At 46.9% G+C, this 23,615-nt stretch overlaps 3 protein-coding genes across 3 annotated transcripts; 1 reads left to right on the forward strand and 2 right to left on the reverse strand.

Annotated features, from left to right (window-relative positions):
- The first annotated feature begins 136 nt into the window (after positions 1 to 136).
- Positions 137 to 23,052, forward strand: brf1b (BRF1 general transcription factor IIIB subunit b). Its single transcript, XM_084483502.1, has 19 exons — positions 137 to 409; positions 1,476 to 1,676; positions 10,775 to 10,855; positions 11,622 to 11,795; positions 12,440 to 12,471; positions 12,749 to 12,821; positions 17,777 to 17,926; positions 18,577 to 18,670; positions 18,811 to 18,937; positions 19,248 to 19,287; positions 19,478 to 19,573; positions 19,917 to 20,195; positions 20,319 to 20,380; positions 20,719 to 20,800; positions 20,907 to 20,953; positions 21,162 to 21,436; positions 21,694 to 21,745; positions 21,871 to 22,120; positions 22,294 to 23,052. The coding sequence occupies exons 2-19, from the start codon at positions 1,493 to 1,495 to the stop codon at positions 22,332 to 22,334; spliced, it is 2,139 nt and encodes a 712-aa protein (XP_084339628.1). The 5' UTR covers positions 137 to 409; positions 1,476 to 1,492; the 3' UTR covers positions 22,335 to 23,052.
- Positions 2,542 to 10,004, reverse strand: LOC311364189 (uncharacterized protein; the record flags this gene model as incomplete). Its single annotated transcript, XM_084484202.1, has 18 exons — positions 2,542 to 3,149; positions 3,231 to 3,337; positions 3,688 to 3,785; positions 4,145 to 4,314; positions 4,669 to 4,786; positions 5,310 to 5,518; positions 5,754 to 5,871; positions 6,045 to 6,247; positions 6,453 to 6,618; positions 6,968 to 7,191; positions 7,391 to 7,487; positions 7,814 to 7,984; positions 8,110 to 8,187; positions 8,493 to 8,636; positions 9,317 to 9,444; positions 9,550 to 9,645; positions 9,846 to 9,904; positions 9,976 to 10,004. The coding sequence occupies 18 exons, from the start codon at positions 10,002 to 10,004 to the stop codon at positions 2,542 to 2,544; spliced, it is 2,823 nt and encodes a 940-aa protein (XP_084340328.1).
- btbd6b (BTB (POZ) domain containing 6b) lies at positions 13,331 to 17,255 on the reverse strand. The gene is made up of 5 exons (XM_084483638.1): positions 17,148 to 17,255; positions 15,986 to 16,235; positions 15,533 to 15,623; positions 15,154 to 15,272; positions 13,331 to 14,984 (listed from the first exon to the last, which is right to left on the reverse strand). Exons 2-5 carry the CDS (start codon positions 16,171 to 16,173, stop codon positions 13,952 to 13,954), a joined length of 1,431 nt encoding a protein of 476 aa, XP_084339764.1. The 5' UTR covers positions 16,174 to 16,235; positions 17,148 to 17,255; the 3' UTR covers positions 13,331 to 13,951.
- Positions 23,053 to 23,615: the final 563 nt, after the last annotated feature.

Below are 23,615 nucleotides of genomic sequence, written 5' to 3' on the forward strand. Positions count from 1 at the left end.
AATGTATTATTATATAAAAAAGAAAAATAAATGCATTTTACTGGGCTTCTCGACCATTATATTCAAAGTCCTGATTACACAGCGCCCCATTAAACAATGAACTGGTCCAACCGGGTACGTACGTCACATCTCCGATGCCTCAGCAACAACAACAAAAAGTCCATACAGTAGGATACACACAAATGTACTTTTTTGAAAGGTTTTTGAGGTTAAATGTCGACAATGTGGCCAACGCCGTCCTTAGCGACGAGTAGTTCACGTCGAAGAAGGAATACGCTTTCATTCTAGTCAGAGAAGACACTGCAGTTCAGGCAGCCAGGGCTGAGATAACAGCTTTCAGCGCCAAACTACGTTAATTGCGTTAATTAAAGTAACGTTAATCCTCTCTTGTGTTTTTACGTCTCCGTCGGTAAGTTATCCTCCCTGCAGGTGCATCGACTCCTACCTCCCACATTCAAGGGAATATGCATTCATAATAAAGAATATTTGCATCTCTAATGGGCGTTTGCGTTATTATGGCCTGATATTTCCGTTTGATTTGTGCAATATCTTTCTCAATATACTACGTGTTCCCGTCAGACCACTGTATGAGCAAGTGGTTGACGTTTGCCAAGCAAACAAAGCAAACATTGACCTTTCAGGCGGCTCTTTCGCTCTCATTGTCAAACTGGTTTCCGGTAGTTAATTTGAGATCTTCTAATTTAGTTGCCGTTGTTTACCACCCTGTATAATGTGAATAATCAAAATTGTATAAGATGTTGCCCATTACTTTCATCCACATATTCTCCTAATATCTCAAGTGAAGATATTTGGTATGTTGGCTGCTCCGAGTATCGAACCCATAACCCCTAAGGTGCGGACGCCTTGCTCTACCCGCTGCGCCATCCTGAACTGTTATTTCTCCGTCTAACCAGTGTCAATTCTAATACTTACCTATTAATGATCTGAATTTTGATTTTTCAATGCTTTTGTGTGATACTGCGTAGTACTGTTTTGTAGTCAGTGTTATGATTATGTTCGGAATTGATGTTGATTTATAATAATATATATAATAACATAATAATAATCATCCTTATAATAAGTAGCATTGTTGGTCTTGAGTATTACATTCAATATTGTTATTCAAAATATAAACATTCCGGTTGCAACTATATCATTATAGCATCATTGTTGCAATAATATATGTTAACTATTTTAATCATTAATAATTTACTATTGAGTAGTTTAACTTCTATCCAAAGTATATTAGTGAATTGTATTTAGATACATGTCACTGAGGAGGCTGCTATGGGTTAGACGTCTTGCTCGAAGATGCCTATAGGTCGACTGCAGATACTGGGATTCAACCTCAAAAGCATAGAGTCAAACCCGCTAACCCCCATTCTGCAACTCATTACAATAAGTATTGTATTTATCACTGTTTTATAACTGTTATCTGTATTGTGTAATCAGTAATCATTACGGTGTTTGTACAGGTGATCTCTCTGCCGCGATGAGTCCCAGGGTGTGCAAGGCGTGTGGGTGTGCTGAGATCGATCTGGACCAGGCCAGGGGAAATGCAGTTTGCACCAACTGTGGTTCAGTGTTGGAGGACAACATCATCGTCTCGGAGGTCCAGTTTGTTGAAGGCAGCGGTGGGGTCACCTCGGCTGTGGGCCAGTTTGTCTCTTCCGATGGTGAGTCCTTCCCTCCCTCCCTCCCTGGTCAAGCTCACTAATATCAATGCAATTATCAATTGCACAATGGCAGCTGTAAAAAAAAAGAAGAAAACATACATAATTACCTGTATAATGGCACTGCCTCAGCCAGGAATCGAACCTAGCCACTCCATAGCATTTGGAGTAGATGGCTTGGACATTAGTGGGTTGAGCTATTCACTCTACACTTCTGAGCTGCTTCAACATTTTATCGAACAGTTTGTTTGTTAATCCCAGAAATTCAGGAAGGTGAGGAATTAAGCTTCTGTGAATCTCTGAAAGATGTTTTCAATCTTTCAAATTTCTGCGGTTTGCATAGAGTTGTGTGTCCATTACATTTTCATTGTAAGCACAAAGTTGACCTTAAATATTGTGATTCAAGCTCATTTAAACTAACTTTACTGAAGGTGTATAGAAGCAGTCTGGTTAAAGCCATCTGAATAAACACCCAGAGACTGGGGATGGTGCCCTTTATTTATCGTAAACACCAAAACACTTCTGAATCCAACCGAACATTTGGTTCACGTTGAATGGAACACAATTCTGAAAAGAACCCTTGATGGATCAAAGACAGAAGGATTGAAATACGTCACTCTGACCTGAGGAGAGAGGCAGGATTAGACAAGATTTTACTCCAAATACATTTATTCAGCCTCTACATTACATAAACCGCTTAGGTCTGGAAAAGCTCAACATTGCTAAAGAAGAGTCTTATACCCCTCAATGCCTCTAGGAGTGATTAGCCCATAGAGAGCCCTTTGTCCCCCCTGTCCTCCAACAAGGTAGGACACCAGCAGCTCCTGGATGGATAGCATGGATCTATACAATCCATCGTCTGCCTCAGTTAGACCAGATGAGTGACACTGGCAGAGGTCATGGGGGAGTTCTGGGTGGAAACAGCCCTGGTAGTGTTGGTGGCTGGGGGCTGGGTGGTAACCGGGGTCATAGACTGTTTTTGTCTGGCAGCAACTTTAGCTTTGAAGAACTCTTTGAAGTACAGAGTGCTCTGGCCCATAGGTTGATCTGTATGGTTTGGGTTATTCATACTTTTCGTCTTTTGTGAGGATGGTGCATTTATCGATTGAAGCAGGTTGTGAATATTTTCGGTGTTTGAAAGTCCCTGGTCATGAAAGATTTGTTCCCACTTTAATTTGTTGTGAGGTTCTACGTTACTTGACGTCTCCCATTTCTGAACAGCGGATTGGTTTGGGTCCAGGTTCCCCACATTCCTTTGGTCGAAGAGGTCAGCACCTTCCACTTGGTTCACTGGGGGGTTAGCATCGAAGCTAACGGGTAACAAGTTCTCGGTCAACCATGGGAGGTCATCTCTCCCAGCTGGAGAGGAGGCCCGGGGGCTGCTTCTCTGCTGCTCGGGCCAAGGGTCCTGGATGTTTGATCGATGAGCATGAAATGGAGAATTCTCAAATGGACACTCTGGAGGCAGGGTCGAACCTGAAACATATGAAAATAGTGTGAAAATCCAAATCATGTTTTAGGATGATCGTGGTGGTTTTCAGGATGGTTAGGGTTGACCTTTAGTCCCTTGGGTGAACCCAAGTCCTGGCGTGTACATTGGGAAGATTCTGTCCACAGGTAGCCTGCTGATGGTGCTCAGTGGGTAGAAGCACCTCACGGTCAGCCTGGTTCACAAACAACATTGTTTATGTTTAACTATCAATCCAACTTTATCCATAAAAGTTTTTGTGCAAAATTGAAATACAAACTTCTAAACATTTGCAATGTTTACGCATTTATAATAGGCCTATTTTATGTAAATGACAGCTTGTGAACTGTTAACCCTCTCCTAGGAACTACAGAGCAGTCAATTCTACTGTAAATATTAATCCTTTGTGTTGATTCATCAAATATCAATGCACATTTTATTATTTATGATAACAAATTTGATAATTACAAATTGTGCGATTTAGTAGCATTAAGCCGCTGGTCCAATTAACAGGACGACAAGCAAACCGTTCATTTTGACCCCTACTTGAATTTAGAGTCCCTGGAGATGAGGGCCGTTTCGTCGGCAAGGAGGCGCCTGTTGTAGAGGATCTCGTTCTCGTAAGCCAGGAAGGTGTCGCCCACCTGTCCACAAACCAAACAGCCCTCAGATATTCGGATTAAATCATGTGCTACTAACACATTCAAAAACAATGCAAAGAAAGGATCATTTGTTTCCTGCAGTCGTAGATCTCTGATCAATTATCCCAAACCGATATGGTTTATCAGAATGTTCTCTTGGTTGCAAGGCATCATTTCTGTTTGCTGCAGTTGGTGCTTCCTCACCTTCTATGGTAAAATACCAATCTTGTTTTACATGTTCTCTCTTGCAACAGTCCGTGTCATTTTGAAGTGCTCTTCATAAGGGTTTGAGTCATTTAGCAGTGGTATACTTGACAAGGGTTAATAGTGTCGTTGTAGTCGGGTTTGGAACATGTGCCTACCGTCATCCTCGTTCCACAAGAGTTGAGACTGAATTCAAACAGAGCTCTGGATGGGTCAGTTTCTTTCGGTCTACAGGATCTGTCAAGGAGTGTGGTGCTGTCGGGGTGCACCCTTGGCAAGGTCACAGTGGGAGTGGTGACCACCGTCATCCTCCCGTCTGGGGAACACACTGAACAGAGACAAACACTAAACTAGTACCACTGCTAAATGTAGTACTTTGTCTCCACTATTCCCTCAGACTTCGTTTGGAGGCCCCCCTTGATTTAGTGGCCCATCCAAACAGAAAGGAGGGTAAAAGAAACACAAAAAATGTGACAATCCAATTTGATCGCAGTCCTGAAATCGTGAAATCGAATGAAACGATTTGATATTTGTGACCTTCCAACAGTTTCTAAAGCCACTCATCAGGATTAACTACCTTGAAATTGACCCGCAGTAAGGAATATAACTAATGGAGATACATTACTAGCTAATATTTGTCTAGTGATGCATAAGTAAATCTCAGTAGAGGTGTGTACTTTACCTATCAGGTCCTGTGTTGTGAAAACACAGCGTCCTGAAAGCATTGATTGAAGAGCAAGTGTCTTGGCATCCCTCACAAGAAGCTGGAATACTCCATAGAAGTCATGCAGATTAATTTCCTAGAAACCAATGAAATAGTTCAGAGTTAGACTTTCAAAAGTGTTTTACACCTTCATTATCCTTTTTAAAATGTTATTTCCGTTTCATTCCTGGATCTTAAATATTTTTGCCATTCACAATAAGTCACTCTCTTATCCTGTAAGGCTTCTTCACGCCAGATTCCTACACCACCCGCTCTTTCATGTGCCTCAAAGCCAATCTAATGCACTCTGGATATACCAGTTTGGATAGCCTTTGTTTGTCCTCATAAATGACTTGGCTGATCCGGTGCCGGCTAAATTATTCTGCATATGCATACTTGGATAGTTCAACATAAATCTTGCTGAATCTTTCCTGCAGTTTGGATACATGTTCATTTGTACAACACAGCATCTTTTTTGGACCACGCCCAGAATCACATACACCGAACCATGAATGCAAGCACGGCCTTAGAGACCAAAGGCAGCTATTTCATACACAAGTTAATACAGGCTTGACTGCCCACCATAGGGAGGCAGCCATACAGCTGTGGTGAGCTCATACTTCGTAGGTGTAACCAATGGAGAAGACGGGGACTTCCAAGGTGATGCTCTCGGTGTCGTTGTATAGCCTGTACCCCCTCAGCTCAGCCAGCTCCGGAGTGAGAGGCTCAGCTCCGACTCCGATCTCCCAGAGGAACTCCATTTGGGGAGCCTTCCAGAGGGCGAAGGTGATGCCCGTCGGTGTGCACTTTGCCGTGGGCTCAGGAGCAACTGCTCACAGCAAAGAAAATACAGTTGTCCAGTTGTTGTTTTGACCAAAGGAAGGGCTGTTGTGCAGCACTATAACCTTTTTGGAAGAGACTCCAATTTGGCACATTTTACATCGTATGCCTGGATTGTTCTACTCAGCACAACTTCCACGTCACATTGGATGAAAGAGTTTAAACGACTAAATGTAAACAACGACCACAAACCAGAACATACAGCCACATGCAGTGGTACGCACATGCGTCGTCGAGTTGTGCTGATACAAAAGAGTAGTGGTAGTACGATAGTCTCTGTGGCAGGATTATTAAGGTGTAGTTCAGGGTCATGGAGTACTGCACACGTCCATGGTCGAGATGCTGTCAGAAAAAGGAAACGGGCCATTTACATTTCATAGCACGCACACACACACACACACACACACACACACACACACACACACACACACACACACACACACACACACACACACACACACACACACACACACACACACACACACACACACACACACACACACACGGCTACTCACCATCCTGTGCACTACCCTGCTGTCGAAGGGGACGTGTAGTGTGTAGGCATGGCTGCCGTTGGTATTGACAATCCTATTGATGCTGTATTCAGGCGTCACAGCAATGGGCAGACGCCTGTCGTTGATTTTGACTTCCACCAAGGTCACGTCAAAGGGGATGTTTCCCAGGTACACGTCAAACACACGCTCTGCATGTATCGTTTCTAAAACAAAAATAATACAACACAGGGTTTTCTTTATGCAGAGATAATCCAATGGTGTTTGCCTTCTTTATAGTTTGAGAGTTTAGAGTACATTCAGGATTGGTTAAGTTTTAATAAGGTTTAAAATTTGAACCTGGGATTGCCCCACGTGGTGAGCGTGCCAGCTGGCCTACTCAGGCTAAGTTAACTTAATCCTTGGGCTTACGGTCGAGGCTGAAGGGGTGTCTGCAACGAAGCGGGGTATCCAGGACCCTCACCATTCGCTGCCTGGTCTCCACCTCGCTGCCGTCGTCGTACAGCATGGAGGAGACATGCTCGTAGAAGAGGAAGATGACGTACGTCTCCCTGTACACGTTGTTCACCACCATGCTCTGGATAAAACCCATTTGGACACATGCATCTAGATTCAACCCCGCATCTAGTTCTGTCATTTTCCAACCACCCAATTCATGTGTGGTTACGATGACACCCAAAAAGGGCCAGAGAACTGGGATGGGAGAAGTTGATTCCTTATTAAGCTAAACCATTTAGTCATTACAGGCAATTTCTGGTCCATTTAGATGAACAATAGAGTGATCCAACTCCACCATCCCTACCAGTTGGTACAGTCCACCAACAGAAGAATGACCCAAGAAGTTGATCCATCCGTGATACATCCGAGTGGACACGACACTCCTCGTGGGTCGATTCTGGTTAAAATGAGGGCCCCTTTAAACTCACCCGCCTGTAGCCACCTTCTGATCCGAAGGGTATCCCGACCTGGACCACTGGGCCATCCTGGGTCACGGTCCAGCCTCTGGCTACAGTGGTGTCCCAGTCCATCAGGCGGCCTTCCACTCCCAACGCGATGCTATGACTCTTGAAGCCCTCTCCAGGCCAGACCATTGGGGGCATGACCTGGGGGGTCTGCCACAGTAGCCTGGACCCATCGAATGATCCATAATCTGGAAAAGATAACCTTCAGAATAGGCTTGAAGGGCCCCTATTTTACCACTAGGTGTGATGATAAATAGCCAAAATGGGCAGTTAAAAAAAATCTCGGGACCATTATCGTCCACTCCGATGCATAAGGAATAGATCAGCCTGGGGCCCAAGGCATTTGTCATTTTCAATGGAAGAACAACTCTCTTCACAAACACATACCGACTGTACAAGACAATGAAACGTTAGTTACGACCACAACCAGTTTCCGTCGGAAGAACAGCACCAACTTTATGACCTCAACTGGCACCCCGTGTACCTGGAGAGCAGAGGACCGTAGTCAGCCATCAACACACCCTTGCATCGCCCACATAGCCACCCAAACATCCACCCTGTGACAAGGCAAGTTACCATCACGTTAGTTAGTATTTCTAGAGAGACTTGCAATGAATTGGTAGGTAGGGGTTAGGCATCCTGCTCCAACATGCCTACAGTTAGACTGTGGGCATTAAGGCTTTGAGGCCAATTACCCAATAGCTACTAGAATATCCTGCATTCAATTTATTTCACTGTAGTGCAAGGCAAAACCATAGTGACGATAGAAAATATATACATTTAAATAGAACATTATTTCTAGTCACTCACGTGCACCAGCTGGCTATGGGGCTGTTTGTAGGGAGAACGAAACACAAGTCTCTTTGGAGTAGCCGTCAGACTGTAGCCCAATCCCTGGGCCTCACTGGCAGACATGACATCAAGGTCGTTTCCTGCCAGCAGAAACATCAGCTGCCAGACAGAAGTAGCAGTTTTCTCAGCCTGGAGATGAAGAGAATGCAGTGTTTAGCTGATGTACATGTTGGTGTACAGTGTAGTTTTACAACAAATATACCAAAAAGATACATTTTTACAACTGAATCCATGTTGGCAGAGAACATGTTTACCAGAGAGAGTACGTCCTTTTGGATCTCCTTGGAGCCACCATGATAATCTTCACAAGAAATGTCTTGATCCACACTGACCTGATACACAAGAATACAAACAAACATCACTAGTATCCAATGGAAATCTATCTAGCTTACTTGACACACAGATAAACACCCATGATAAACACCCCTATTGGTCACAGCTTGGGCCATTAGGAACACTCAAAAGGGTTTTCAAGCTGCTGATGCTACTAGTACTACCACTTTTCCTCGGAGGTAAATAGATTGGATGTAGTACCCTCATGTAATTTGAGGGGTCAATATGATGGTTGTTGTACCCTCATGTAGTTTGAGGGGTAAATATCTTGTGGTTTTAGTGGTAAAGTCATCCCATCTTGTACCTCCATGTAGTGTTCCTCACAGATGACCTCTCTCTGGGCCATGGCCAGGGGAAGAACACAGGTCTTTGAGAGAGGCTGGCTCCACCAGTGCCCCTCAGCATCCGTCAGGATGATGTTTAGGTTGAAGGTGAAAACCTCATCATTCTGGAGAGGGGTGAACATGTTTATTAATGCAAGTGGATAGGTTTTTTGAATAAAAGAGGAACAGTCAAGCCAAGCTATTTTCTAATTTAAGAGAGTTCAATATAAGATGTTGCAGCAGGTCAAGAGGAGGAGGAGGAGGAGAGTCCTGGTTAAGAGGAGGAGGAGGAGGAGGAGAGTCCTGGTCAAGAGGAGGAGGAGGAGAGTCCTGGTCAAGAGGAGGAGGAGGAGGAGGAGGAGAGTCCTGGTCAAGAGGAGGAGGAGGAGGAGGAGGAGAGTCCTGGTCAAGAGGAGGAGGAGGAGGAGAGTCCTGGTCAAGAAGAGGAGGAGGAGTAGGAGGAGGAGAGTCTTGGTCAAGAGGAGGAGGAGGAGAGTCCTGGTTAAGAAGAGGAGAGTCCTGGTCAAGAGGAGGAGGAGGAGGAGGAGGAGGAGAGTCCTGGTCAAGAGGAGGAGGAGGAGAGTCCTGGTCAAGAGGAGGAGGAGGAGGAGGAGAGTCCTGGTCAAGAGGAGGAGGAGGAGAGTCCTGGTCAAGAGGAGGAGGAGGAGGAGGAGAGTCCTGGTCAAGAGGAGGAGGAGGAGGAGGAGGAGGAGAGTCCTGGTCAAGAGGAGGAGGAGGAGAGTCCTGGTTAAGAAGAGGAGAGTCTTGGTCAAGAAGAGGAGGAGGAGGAGGAGGAGGACACCACCTGGTTGCTGGTGTAGCAGGAGAAGTAGGACGCTCTGAAGGTGGTGTAGCCGTCCATTCTGAATTGACTGATGGTGTAGCCACAGCTCAGTGCACTCTGACCACTGATGGAGTAGACCACCTGGTTATCTGGAGACCACACAGGAGAGAAGGGCTGATGACACCATTGTTTGCATTGTGTGAGGCTCCTGGAGACCATTACAAATTTGAATAACATGGGACGTCTCCACCAACCTACAGCCTCAAACTGAGGCGCTGCTCCGGTCGCAGCAACATGAAGCCACAGGTAGCGATCCCGACACTCAGACTCTATCGTAACATCCGGATGCCCTGAGAACCAATAACAAAGGGTTGATGCTGTTTTGACAGGCAGCTTGTCGTACAGCTAGTCTGGGATGTGGTGAGTCTGTTGTGTAGGCTGTCGGTTGTGTAGTAGTTAGTTGTATTAGTTTCATAGGTAGTTGGTTGTGTCAGTATAGTCTATTAGGTAGTTGGTTGTGTGTGAGAGGTTCTAGGCAGTATTATCTTACCTCCCTGATCTCCTGCAGCCTCTACCCTCCAGCCAAGCTCAACACAGAGCAGAAACAGTCTGAAACCACAGGAAATGTTTCATTTCAAACACTAGAGCCTGACAAATACATTGTTTAGACGGTGACTTACCCAACACAGATGCTAGTAAATATATCCATGGTGGAACTTTAGAGAAGACACCAGAGATATGTGTTGACAGTATGAGTACAAACATTCACTGAGTTCTTTGCTGAAGGAACCAGAGCTAATCACCTGGAAGCAGGGTGTCATGGAAACACAAGGACTGTTTGATTGGACCAAGGTGTGGCTAATTGAACGAGATATGGATTGATTGTTTTGTCTGGATTTCTGTTTTGCACATTTAGCATGATGACAATGTGGTTGGTTAGGAGCCTGGGAGTTTAGTTATTTTCATGTATTTCAAAAGAATGATTATAGTGAAGTGGAAGGTTTCAGTAACAATCTGTCTTCATAAAATCCACAAGTTTGTGAAGTGTGAACAGTTGACATTGAATGTTTGTTGTTGACATTCCAGCACAATTTTTGTTTTGCTTCAATATTGATTGTATGCTTTAAATGTTCTCAACCCCACTTGTAAGCCACTTTTGATAAAGGCATCTGCTAAATGACAAACATAAAATAAATACTGGCCTACTCAGTGGACTGTACCAACTGGTAGGTTAATCTGTCCATCATCTGGGTGGACTTTCCAATGTGTGAGGTCACAAATTAAAGGGGTAGATTTTCTGATCAGATTATCTGATCAACATCACACCTGTTTGTCAAAGGGTCTATGTTGAAAATAGATACTAAATGATGATGTGTGTGTGTGTGTGTGTGTGTGTGTGTGTGTGTGTGTGTGTGTGTGTGTGTGTGTGTGTGTGTGTGTGTGTGTGTGTGTGTGTGTGTGTGTGTGTGTGCTCCCCAGGTCCAGAGAAAGCCCCTCTTCTGGGCAGTGGTTTCCACACCAGTATTGGAAAGGAGTCGCGTGCCCAGACCCTCCAGAACGGTGAGACTTTGGCCCTGTCCCAATTCTCCCCCTTCCCTTAGATTTGAGCCCTAACCCTAGATTTGAGCCCTTACCCTAGATTTTGCACGTTCCTGCGAAGGGTTAGGATGTCCCAATATCAAGGGGATCAAGGGGGAGTGCTGTTTTTCCCTTAAAATCAACCCTTGAACACTAGCCAGCTCGGGAGCTGACTTGCAGCTAAGGTCACTCAAAGCAACTGTTTTTGTTAAGGGGAGAGAAATGGCCATGTTAGCCATGAGTTAGCTATGATGAGCCATATGAGTTGCCTGTTACTTATCTATTATTTTCTTTTATTGTATGACAATGTTTATATGTGAAGCACTTTGAGTCTGCCTTGTGTATGAAAAGTGCTATATAAATAAAGTTGCCTTGCCTTGCCTTGCCTTGCCTTAGTAACGGGCAACTCATATGGCTAATGGGCTACCCATATGGCAACACGTACAGCTAACAGGCACCTCTTACAGCTAACAGGCTGCTCATTCAGCTAAGGGGAACATACATGTCCTTACATGCGATTTCTACTAAGATCCTATAAATTCATTGTTTGCTGAGACACCATTTCTAAAACTATTACATTCACATTACAATCTGGCTGTTCCCATAGCTAATAGACTATAATATGTGGTAATGGGTTATTCCTACAACTAACCAACTGCTTTTATGGTACAGTGGTACTTTATTAATCATTAATTATCAGTATCAACAGGAATTGTGGTCATGATCTTTATCTCCCATGTCTTTGCAGGGAAGCGTCAGATCCACCAGCTGGGCAGCCAGCTGCAGCTGAACCAGCACTGCCTTGACACGGCCTTCAACTTCTTCAAGATGGTGGTCAGCAAGCAGCTGACCCGCGGCCGCAAGATGGCCCATGTTATCGCTGCCTGCCTCTACATGGTCTGCCGCACGGAGGGGACACCCCGTATCCTACACTGTGTGTGTGTGTGTGTGTGTGTGTGTGTGTGTGTGTGCTCGCACACGTGCATCATTTGGCTAAATTAATTTGTGCAGTTATGCAGATTCTGCCGAAAAGCATATAGCATGCTTATGCCACAAAGGATAACGATACATTATGGCATAAATGTGCGTAGCATTAGTATGGAGTTTGTGGACAAAAAAATTTAAGTTAAAGTTAAAGTTTAAGTTAATGGCCATACAAAGACTTTGTGTTTGTGGTGAGAGTGCACTCACGCTAAATGCTCTTAGGCAACTCAGTACATGTTTTATGGATGCCGGGTGAGATGTGACGATGGTCAAATCCTCCCCCACCAGTCGTTTAAGACCCTATGTTTGTATGTATTGGAGTGTCAGCATGGGGGGGGGGGGTCTAGGGAGGGGCCCTCTGTTGGCACATGCCCCCACCTCCAAATCTGACCGTTGGTTGGATTTAAACCTGTCAATCAAAATCTTGGCATGAGAATGTCAGGATCATGGAAGACAAACATGTATTTGTATAGACATTATCCAAAGATGCATTGTTATTGTGGGCCACCCTGACTAAACTGAACACGCCACCAAACATGAGTGAAGCTTAATAGCATGCCACCTTTCTTTAGCTAGCCCCAGACATGCTGTTGGACCTCAGTGACCTGCTGCAGGTACGTGACACACCAACACACACATCAGGGATATTCCACACCTCACTAACTACAACCTGAAACCGATAGTGTTAACCTAGCTCAACACTAATTGATGCTAGCTGTCCATGCTGAGGGTGTAGTTGTAGCTCAATGCTAGAATAAGCTAAAGATCATTATAACTCAATGCTATAAAATGCTAGCTGGTCATACCAATACCTCAACGCTATGTTAGCTGAACATACTGCTGTGTGTTCCCTTGAGGACCGAGGTGCTAAGAAATTGTTGTCCTATCCAGGTCAATGTCTACATTTTGGGGAAGACATTCCTCCTGTTGTCCCGGGAGCTCTACATCAACGCTCCTGCTATTGGTGAGATTAAACCACATGATCATTTAACATCTATTTTGGTGTCTGAAACGTTCAAATGGAGCTGAGGCTCAAACATTTCAGAAATAGAAAGGATAACTAGTTTCGGTTAAGTGAATGCAATGCCGTCCTGCCTATTGAGACTGGTAATACTGAGCGGTAATAGAACCCCCCTCATTTGAAATGTTGGCATGTTCAGACTAACAAGACAGACAAACAAGCGTTTTAAGACACGTATTTACATGCTAAAAACTGGTTAAACCACTGATCCAATGTCCTGTTCTTATTGAATCCAGAATGGATTTCATGAGCTTGTGCAAATTTAAAGTGCATCTTCCAATGGACTTGTTTAAACAGATGTATCACTGCTTTGATGGCATTTCCAGTTTATTCTTTACATGTTGAAACGGTGCGTTTTATTATAGTGTTCTGGGTTATTAGTTATCCACAAAAATAAGCACAGACATCCTTGGTTATATTCTGTAAAATAGTTAAAGTTTATGTAACACTTATGTAAAATAGACAAAACAGAAGGTGTAACAGACTGGGAAGAGAGTACACCAGGTATTTGTTGTAAACGTTGCCCTTGTTGTTTAGCTATTGCGACTAGAAACCATGTTTAAAAAAGTTTAATTATACTGCAGTGTCGGCTAGAGTAAAATGAATACACGTCACATGACAGTCCACCTGCTTCGTCTTTCCTGCATGTTTTTCGGGCAATTTATGATGAGGCTTTGTTAAGGAGGTCTGCCTTCATGTTCATTTGTAAAACATCATCTTTTGGTGGACTCAGAATCACTGACGCAGAGACATAAAACACAAGCACCGGTGTAGAGATCCACAGCGCGGGGACAACACAGCGTTCATTCAACACAGAAGTAATAATTCAACCTTCAGCATCATAGCGGTTTTCATTTAACCAGCAGCTCAGTGTTCAATACAGCATCAATAAGACGACAAGGCATCTCATCATAAACATCCAGGGACACATGACAAGCCACGAGGACTTGGGACCATAGATTTAAAATCCTACATCCTGGATTACATCTGAATAAATTAATCTGTACGAGTCCACGGATGAGGTCTGAGAGAGTTCAACAGTTCCCCCCCCCCCCCCCATGGCTCTTCGGGGCTCAACCAAAGAAGACCAGCTCCGGGATCTGCCCCCCCTGCACGCCAGTCCCATTGGTACTGTCCGAGGAGCACTGGAACTGGAAGGTGACCTTGCCGCACTGCACCTCCGTCACGCCCTCCTGGCCGAAGTAGCTGAGCTCGTTGCCGTCCAGCACGGCGCTGACGGTGTAGAAGGTGTCCTGCTCCACCTGCACCGGGTGCTCGAACCACACCGAGAAGGTGCTGCTGGAGCCGTCCGACAGGAACTTGGTCAGGTTCTGCGCCAGCGTGGTGCCCTGGCGCTTGAGTTCGATCTTGACGCTGTACTCGGCCTTGCCGCCGCTGGAGCCGTACAGGCCCAGGCCCGCCATGAAGATCCGCTTGTCCACGGCGAACTGGATGCTGTCGCAGCGGCCGCGGTACCGCCACTGGTTGCTGCGGTAGGCCGAGGACTGGAAGCGGTGGCACCGCTGGGGGCTCAGGCCGGTGCGCTGCGCCAGGGGGAACTCCAGCCACGGCTTCTTGGCCGCCGTGAACCACAGGAAGACGTTGTGCGTCTCCTCCAGCGTCAGGACGTCCGACTGTGCCGGCCCGTCGGCGAACTCCTCCAAGGTCATGGTGGGGATGCGCACCGAGTACAGCGCCTTGCCCAGGACGGCGCGCCGGTTGGGGGCCGTCACCACCAGGCCCTGGCGCGCGCACTCGGACGCCGCCCAGTCCAGCACGGCCTCGAACACCAGCGCCTCGCGTGTGTTGAGCGTCTCCCGCTGCAGGATGATCTCCAGCGTGGGCCGGTCGATCTCGCAGAAGCCCTCGGAGCGCAGGGCGAGCTCGGCCTGGGCGTCGATCACCTCCCAGCAGCGCTGCGTGAGCTCGGGCTCCTCGAAGAGCCGGCTCTGGGACAGCAGCACGCAGGCGTTCTTGGCCTCCAGGCTGGTCTCCAGGAAGGTGACGCAGGCCTTGGCCAGCGCCGGCACGATGTACTTCTTAGCGGCGTACAGAGTGGCCAGAACCGTGTCCGCCTCCAGCTCGATCTCGTCGCTGTACATGTATCTGGGGAGGACGACACATACAGATATATCTGGTTCATTAGGATGATAACAGACATTCTTACGGGCTGCTGCTTTAGCTGACAGGGTACTCGGGCGTAGCTGAAGCTACTACTAAAGTGTGGCAGTTTGCTGCACATTTAACATGAATAAGTGAATCTAGATGTTCTTACTTTAACATGATTAGAAATGCGGCCGGTTCCACGTCTGGGATGAGGATCTCCATCTCTCCCTCGGCCAGGTCTCCATAGAACATGGCACCGAACACGGAGCTCCCCACAGCCAGGACATACTGGAACCCACACAGAGCAGTTCAAACCACAAACTCCATCTACAGTTGTGGTCCAAAGGGCCATACAGGTGTTGTTGACAGCACACGTGTGAGTGTCCATCCAGATGTTTGATGGTTAGATCCACCGACTAGTTGGTACACTCCAGGGAGGGACATGATAATCCTGTGGTTAATGTGGCACTTTCAAAACAACATGGAGGACTATTTATATGCATAGTAGTACTAGTGTAGTACTAATACGCAACGTTGCAGCTGGTCACCTTGTGGGCAGGGACTCTCTGGGATTCGCCTGGTAGTCCGACGATGAAGAAAACATCGGCCATATGCTCGCTGTTAAACATCAAGGCATTCCTGCAAAGAAAGTTCCCAAGTCAGGAAAAATACTTTACAGGGCCTTGTCATCAGATTAAATAATGCACGTCCACCAAATAGTTTAAGCAATTAAATCAGATATCATTCAGACGCTTAATTATGAAAAGTGAGAGATTAAATATTTCCCCTTCTCTATTCATTCAAATATATATATATATATATATATATATATATTGTTTATACAACAAAAAAACATTGTGGCCATCTTGCAGCCTAATGCAGTAGCCCACTTATGGGCCACGACCAACAAGTTGGAAACTTCAGTGTGGGCCGACACATTGTAAACGGCTAAGTCTATTTACTGCTACATTTACATTAACTTAGCAGTACATGTGGTGTACCTTTCTCTCAGCGTGGGGTGGGTGGCCTGCCAGCTGCTGGGCTGGCCGGTGCTGCTGGCGCTGGGCTGGGGGTCGCTGGGCGTGGGCAGCGACTCGGGCTCCGACACCTGGATGAAGCTCTTCTTGTTGGACTCTGTGCTGCTGGGGAGACTGGTGTTGAGGCTGCTAGGGTACAGCTCGGCGGCCATCTTTGATCTCTAGTTCACCATCTCAGAGCATGCTGGCCGGTTGTGTCTCTCCTCGTCAGGATCTCCAGGGAGAGAATGAACATTAATTATCGTCATCTCTTCAGGATTGACCTCAAGGAAATCTTAATTTAAAGCAAGATATATTTCTTATATTTCGATTTTTGTAAGGCTTTCATCCGAAGTGAGATGCCCTAACACCAGATGTGTTGGGGCATCTTGCTCTAGGATGCCTACAGGAAGGCTAGGGGCAGCGAACCCACAACCTTTGGTCTGGGTGATGAACACCCTGACCTTAGCCGCTACAATGTCACATTATATATAAAAGACAATCACTGTAGAAATGTGTTCCTAACTGAAACCGACGGCATTGGATAGGATATTGCCTTGTCAGCATGAACAACGATACAGTAGATGCAACTCACAGTTTAACACTGTCAAAATAAGACTGACCAATCAGATGGACGGAGACATCCAACATCAACGAATCGCAAAGCTCCGCCTTTGGTTTATGGTTTTGTTTACTAAAAATGCACATCTAACAACACAGCATTGCTTATCGGTGTGAAACAGTAGTCATATTAAAAGTCACTTGTCGAAGCACGACAAGAGGAGACTTAGTGAATGGGAAAACAAACGTATTTGTCATCATTGTATACGAACACAGCGCTTAATCTGCATGGTGTGTCCAGCAGTAAGCAGCAGCATGGTTTACGGGCCTCAACGGTGACAACCACAGAACAGACTTACATTTAATTCAACATAAACTTTTATAGTTATGCAACCGTTAGATAGCTTTAATATGCAATCATTACAATTGCAGAAAACGCGTCGGAGATAGTCGATAACCAGAGGGCATTACCATTAATCACACTCCGCATCCATCATGACATTTAGGTCTGGAGCTCTTTACACCGATCATTCACACATTTGATTGAAATATGATTACGTCTATTTTAATATCTGTGTATTCTTACCTTAACACGGCGCCAACGAGTTGATTGTCACAGGATGAAACATTGATGTTTAGTTAGCAGGCAGCCATGTTAAAGCCAGTCGCAGTGAGCAGCAGGAGGGCGGGGTTTACTGCTGGCTCTCCTCGGTCCAGTTCCTTGGCCGGCCGCCAGGGCTGTTCACTCACAACAAGCCGCAGAAATGGCTTTAGTGAGAAACATGAGTTTGTGTTTCAGTGTTATGTTTACGGTTAAAACGTCTGTTTGCCACGCAAAATAATATCATTAAAATATATATTTATCACATATTATTTTTTAAAGAATATCATATATCACTGGCTTGTAGTCGTACTTGACACCCAAAAATGTGGGTTTCACGGTTTTCACGACACCCACATGGAATGTTAAAGTCGATTTATCTTATATAAATATGTCCATTACAGGAAAAACATTTTAGATTTGATCACTCATATATTTACAAAACAATAATCTCATTAGGTGCCATGGAAGCTTTCATCCAAAGTGTCTTACAATATCGTCAGTGCATACATGTCTATAGTCACGGGTGACCCCAGTGTAGTGTAAACACGCGGGTGGTTTGTTTTAGTTTAGAGGAGGGCAGGTTGTGACCGCCCCCTCCCCTCTCTCTGCAGACCCCTGTCTCTACATCCCGCGCTTCGCCCACATGCTGGAGTTCGGGGAGAAGACCCACCAGGTGTCCATGACGGCTCTCAGGCTGCTCCAGAGGATGAAGAGGGACTGGATGCACACTGGGCGCCGGCCCTCCGGCCTGTGTGGAGCAGGTAACCCAACGGAGAATACCGCTGTAAAGCCTCGTCAATTGAGGTTTTATTCAAACACACCAGAAAGTAGAGGCCTTTATGCACATAAGCTCCTATCCTCTTCTCCTCCATTGTTTTCTACTCCTTTTTCCTCACCTCTCCTTTGACCCTCCGTCTCCTTTCTTCACATCTCATCTCCTCCCCTCTCGTCCTCTTGCTCTCTTCTACCCTGATCTCGCTCTTCTCTTCCTCCCTCCTACCTCATCTCCTCTCTGCACTCCTTCCCTGTCCCTCCCTCTCCTCTGTTATCCTTCCTCCCCTTCCCTCTTCTTCCCTATCCTCCTCTCCTTCTTTCACCCCTCCCTCACCTCCTCTCTCCTTCCCTCCTCTCCTCCCGCCTCTCTCCTTTCCTCCTCTCTCCTTCCCGCCTATCTCCTTCCCTCCTCTCTCCTTCCCTCCTCTCCTTCCCTCCTCTCTCCTTCCCTCCTCTCTCCTTCCCTCCTATCCTTCCCTCCTCTCTCCTTTCCTCCTCTCTCCTTCCCTCCTCTCCTTCCCTCCTCTCTCCTTCCCGCCTCTCTCCTTCCCCCCTTCCCTCCTCTCTCCTTCCCTCCTCTCCTTCCCTCCTCTCCTTCCCTCCTCTCTCCTTCCTTCCTATCTCCTTCCCTCCTCAGCTCTCCTGGTCGCAGCACGGATGCACGATTTCCGGCGTACGGTGAAGGAGGTGATCGGGGTGGTGAAGGTCTGCCAGGCCACTCTGAGAAAGAGGTGAGCTTAACCATTTAAACATGTGTTACCTTTCTAATAAAACCTCTGCATGTTGAGATTTAAAAAGGGCTAGGATCCGTTCCTGTTCAGGCTGCAGATCCACCCCGCCCAGTGTGACTCTACTCCCCTCCTCCTGTCAGGCTCACAGAGTTTGAGGACACGCCCACCAGTCACCTGACCATCGATGAGTTCATGCGCGTGGATCTGGAGCAGGAGTGCGACCCTCCGTCCTTCATCGCCGGTCAACACAAGACCAAGATCCAGCAGGTGGGGCTCCTGACCCGGCCCTCATGGGGCCCGGACAGACGAGTAGGGGAGGGGGGGCTTAGACTCCCGGCCACAGAATGGTTCTGGGTTGGAACCTCAATGTCTGCAGTTACCTGTAGTTCCCTTGAGCAAGAGGCCTCCTGTTCCCTACCTACTCCTCACTGGCATGTATCTAAAAAGTATAAACTGTAAGCAGCTTTGAATAAAAGCATAAGCATTACATCCTACTTTGGGAGGATTTCCACTAAACCGGTCCTCATCCCTTTACCTCTGTCTGTCTGTCTCTCTTTGTCTGTCTGTCTCTCTACAGTTGGAACATGAGTTGGCTAAGAAGCTGAATGAAGTCGAAGGTGGGTCATATTTCTAACTTGTGTTTAAACACATTCTCTCTCTCTCACGCACACACACACACTAGGCTGTACACCACTTCATTCCTATGTTTTGATTGTTCTCAGTCTCAGCTCGTAAGGGGCTTTGGAGAAAAGCGTCTGCTGAATGACCTTAATGTAAATGACGCCGTGTGTCTCTCTTGTTGTCCAGGGGAGATCAGCGGCTACCGGGACGAGATCGAGACGGAGCTGGCCAACAGCATGCCCAAGCTCCGAGGGATGTACAGCGCCTTCGCCAAGCACACAGGTCCCTGACCCCCACCCCCCTGAGGCACACACTGCGTATAGAGCACAGGCCTAATCCCCTGCAGTAGTCAAGCTCAATATTAGCTCAATATTAACCCAGTAGGATTGTCCTTCTAAAACCAGTACCTTTGTAGTTTTACCTTGATCGATCTAAACCTGGAGGCTGTTGGTTCCGAGCCCAGCAGGCGTGTAGATCCCGACCCCTCCAGACCCAGTGGTGGGTCCCGGGCAGTGTTGCCAGATTGGGCCAGATTCGCGCTGCAGCAATGGCCCAATCTGGCAACACTGGTCCCGGATCAGAGGGGCTCCAGGTGAACACCCTCTAACAGCCCCTTACCATGCAGAGACCCCAGACGAGGAGGAGGAGGAGGAGGAGGAGCAGCAGGAGGAGGAGGAGAAGCTGGGCCTGTCCTTCGACCAGCCAGAGGGCGAGGACATGGAGCTGCAGGTGGCCGCCCAGCAGCTCACCCAGGACTTCCTGTGTCAGGTGCTGGAGGAGGTGGAGGAGGAGCCCGGGTCCAGGCCAGCAGGGGGCCTGCCGGGGTGCCGGCCGTGCTCCCAGTCGCTGAGCTCCATCCTGGGGATCGGACGCCCCATCCACGTCTCCCCGGAGGAGCCGGAGGGTAAGACTGGTACCCCCTCTGGAGCACGGGGACACACAACACATACACTCCATACACTGGATATATATATGTGTGTGTTTGTGTGTGCGTGCGATCTCCCCTTGACTCTAGTCGTGTTTGCAGACGTCCAGTCAGAGAGCGGGGAGCTGGACCTGGAAGGCATCGATGACCAGGAGATAGAGAAGGTCTGGACCCGTGCCAAACATTCTAGAACTACTTATGTTTCCTCCCATAACATATGATGTTCCTAAGCAGAGGATCAAGAACACACAACGGTTGTAATTATGTGTTTGAATGGTGTGCTCTGCTGTGCTCTGCTGTGATTGTATGTGAGGGTTTTGTATTTAATACGATAAGTGTGTCTTTGTGTGATGCTTGTGAATTTAGTATGATAACAGTGTGTCTTTGTGGGATGGTTGTGCATTATGTGTAAGTATGATAGCTGTTACCCTACATGTGTTACAGTTGTGTATTTAGTATGTCATATATATCGAGGGTGTGATGTGTGTTTCTTCTCCGACAGTACATCCTGAACGAGCGCGAGGTGGAGACCAAGACGGAGCTGTGGATGAAACAGAACGAGGACTACCTGAAGGAGCAGAAAGGTCAGAGGTCACCACGGCAGACAGATATATCTCCACCTGTAGCTCAATAGTCTCTACACACACTTCCCTAAACTCGAGACTTGATGCTTTCCTCCTCTGTTTTTAGAAAAGGAATTACGAATAATCAAAGAAAAGGAGCTGGGAACCTATAAGGTATGTGTGTGTAATTATATTATAATAATTGTGTTGTGTTGTGTTCTTCCGTTATATTGTTATTTTGTGTTATATCTTCAGGTGAAATAGTGAGTTACGTTGTGTTGGATTATTATTATTGTTATGTTGTGTTATATCTTCAGGTGAAATAGTGAGTTGTGTTGTGTTGAGTTCTTCCATTACATTGTGGTGTGTTGTGTCTCTTCAGGTGAAGAAGAGTAAGAAGCGCGCTCCCATCCAGGCGTCCACGGCGGGCGAGGCCATAGAGAAGATGCTGGAGCAGAAGAGGATCTCCACTAAGATCAACTACGAGGTGCTGAGGGACCTGAACCAGGGGGGCAGTGGACCCAGCAGCCCGCTGCCGGCCCCCTCAGAGTCCTCCTCCTCCAGCACCTCCACTGGACGGCCGCGCCCGCCCCGCCGCAAGAAGCCCAACCGCAAGACCAACAGCCTGGCCGCCACGGCCAGCATCATGGGCAAAAGGTACGGGCGGCAGAACAGCATCATGGGTAATGTGTGGAACAGCATCATGGGTAATGTGTGGAACAGCATCATGGGTAAATGGTGATACAGCAGAACAGCATCATGGGTAAAAGGTAAAGGTTTAATGAAAGCATTTTTGGTCAATGTAAGGAGATCAGAACAGCACTATTGGTAAAAGGTGCGGTCAGAAGAAAGACCTCACCTTACCAACGTTAAAAAGGTGCAACTTAAAACTTAAAAGTGTCCTTTCTCCCCAGACTCCGTCCGTTAGTGTCGTCCATACCAAAGAAGAAAAGAGACACGTCCCAGGTGAGCTAATGAGGCTCACTCACGCCAGCTAGTGGACTACGACTCACCGCAGCCAAAAGACTACAACCACCTCTCTAATTTCTCTTCCTTTCTCCTCTCCCCCCCTCCATCCCCCCTCCTGGCAGGTTAACGTGCCAACGGCTCCGAGGCAACCGGCTCCATCCATCCTATCCACCCCATCCACCCCATCCGTCCCACTCCCTCCAGCCGCGCCCCAAACATCAGACACACCTCCAAGACAAGCGACACCTCCACAGCCAGCCACGCCTCCCAGGGAAGCCTCGCCCCCTCGTGAAGCCACGCCCCCTCCGGAGACTTTGGAGGAGGAGGAGGCGGAGCCTTGTGTCAGCGTGATGCAGCTGATGGCGGGAAATGGTGCGTAGAACGTCGTTTGTACCTTAACATATTTCACCACGGTGTGTTCCGGTCTAACATTGGCGTGTGTGTGTGTGTGTGTGTGTGTGTGTGTGTGTGTGTGTGTGTGTGTGTGTGTGTGTGTGTGTGTGTGTGTGTGTGTGTGTGTGTGTGTGTGTGTGTGTGTATTTCAGAGTACGGCTGTGACACGGAGGAGGAGGAGGAGTTCTTTTGAACCCGACTCTCCTGACATTTGACCCCAAGACCGTCCATGCTAGGTCAGCACATCGTAGCGAAGCATTGGCTGGTCTCCCTGGTCTCTGATTGGCTGCTGGCCCGGGTCAACCAGAACCAACATCCATCCACACTCCTCCATTCCATCATGCCTCTTGACAAGTGGACTTTGAATGTTGTTTTGAATGTTTTTAATGTGGTTTTAAATGTGTGTATGTTTCTATGGCAGCTGCGTGTTTCATAAGAACTCCTACTTTGTGTAAATTGTGTATATTCTTCTAAGTACTGTTACTGTTATGGACTACATATTGTTTTGAAATGTTATGTACTGCTCTTATCTAAGGAGATAATGCTAAAAGATGCAAACGTGTAATTTATTTTAATACGCAGTGGTTTACAGTACTATACTGTGTACTGATATGCTATACTGTGTACTGATGTAATATTTGCAGCGTTCTACCCTCAAAATACACATGAATACACATATACATGAAATGAAAGCACATGTTTCTCCTGGTTCAGAAGGGAAATCGACATTTCACATTTAACATTCCCAATGTGTCCCAACCTTGAAGGGTCATTAACCCCGGACCAAATCTTCTGTGAAAGTAATAATAGAGGAATACATGCAATGTGGTATCTCTTTTGTCATGGTGGCAAATCTTCCCTGCCGTCTCTGACCCCGCCTCCTTTGTGATGTCAGATGATCTCAGCATTAAATGGGCATTACTCTATAGAGGGCTGCTGTCTCTTTTTTCTCTACAACATAGGGGGTTGGCTTTGCTCAGGAGGTACAGAGGGCTGACTTGTAACCGGAAGGTTGCTGGTTCGATCCTCCTAGTGTCGATGTGTCCCTTACCAAGACACTTAACCCTAACTGCTCCTGACGAGCTGGCTGTCGCCTTGCATGGTTGACTCCGCCGTCGGTGTGTATTAAACGTCACTTTGGATAAAAACGTCTACTAAATGTAAATACAGGCCGACAGACCTGTCAGAGAGTCTATCGTTCTTCATTTAAATTTGTTTACTTTATATACATCCAACTGCAACACCACTCCTAGAGTAGGGGAGGGGCGGTTCTAGGACTCGATCTTTAGGGGGTTAAGCCCAAAATAAGGTCTACATTTAGTTAGATCTGCACTGGTTTATTACGCAGGCTACACACTGGGAGGATGGGGGACATCCAGGATGTGGGTGATGTCAGCCCCACTAAATGGGGTCTAAAAGCTCCGCTAGACCGACTGGAGAAACGTCAATGATGTCACCTCTTAGACACTGCGAT

The sequence above is a fragment of the Micromesistius poutassou genome, assembly GCF_964030765.1.
Source record: "Micromesistius poutassou genome assembly, chromosome: 19".
NCBI lineage: Eukaryota > Metazoa > Chordata > Actinopteri > Gadiformes > Gadidae > Micromesistius > Micromesistius poutassou.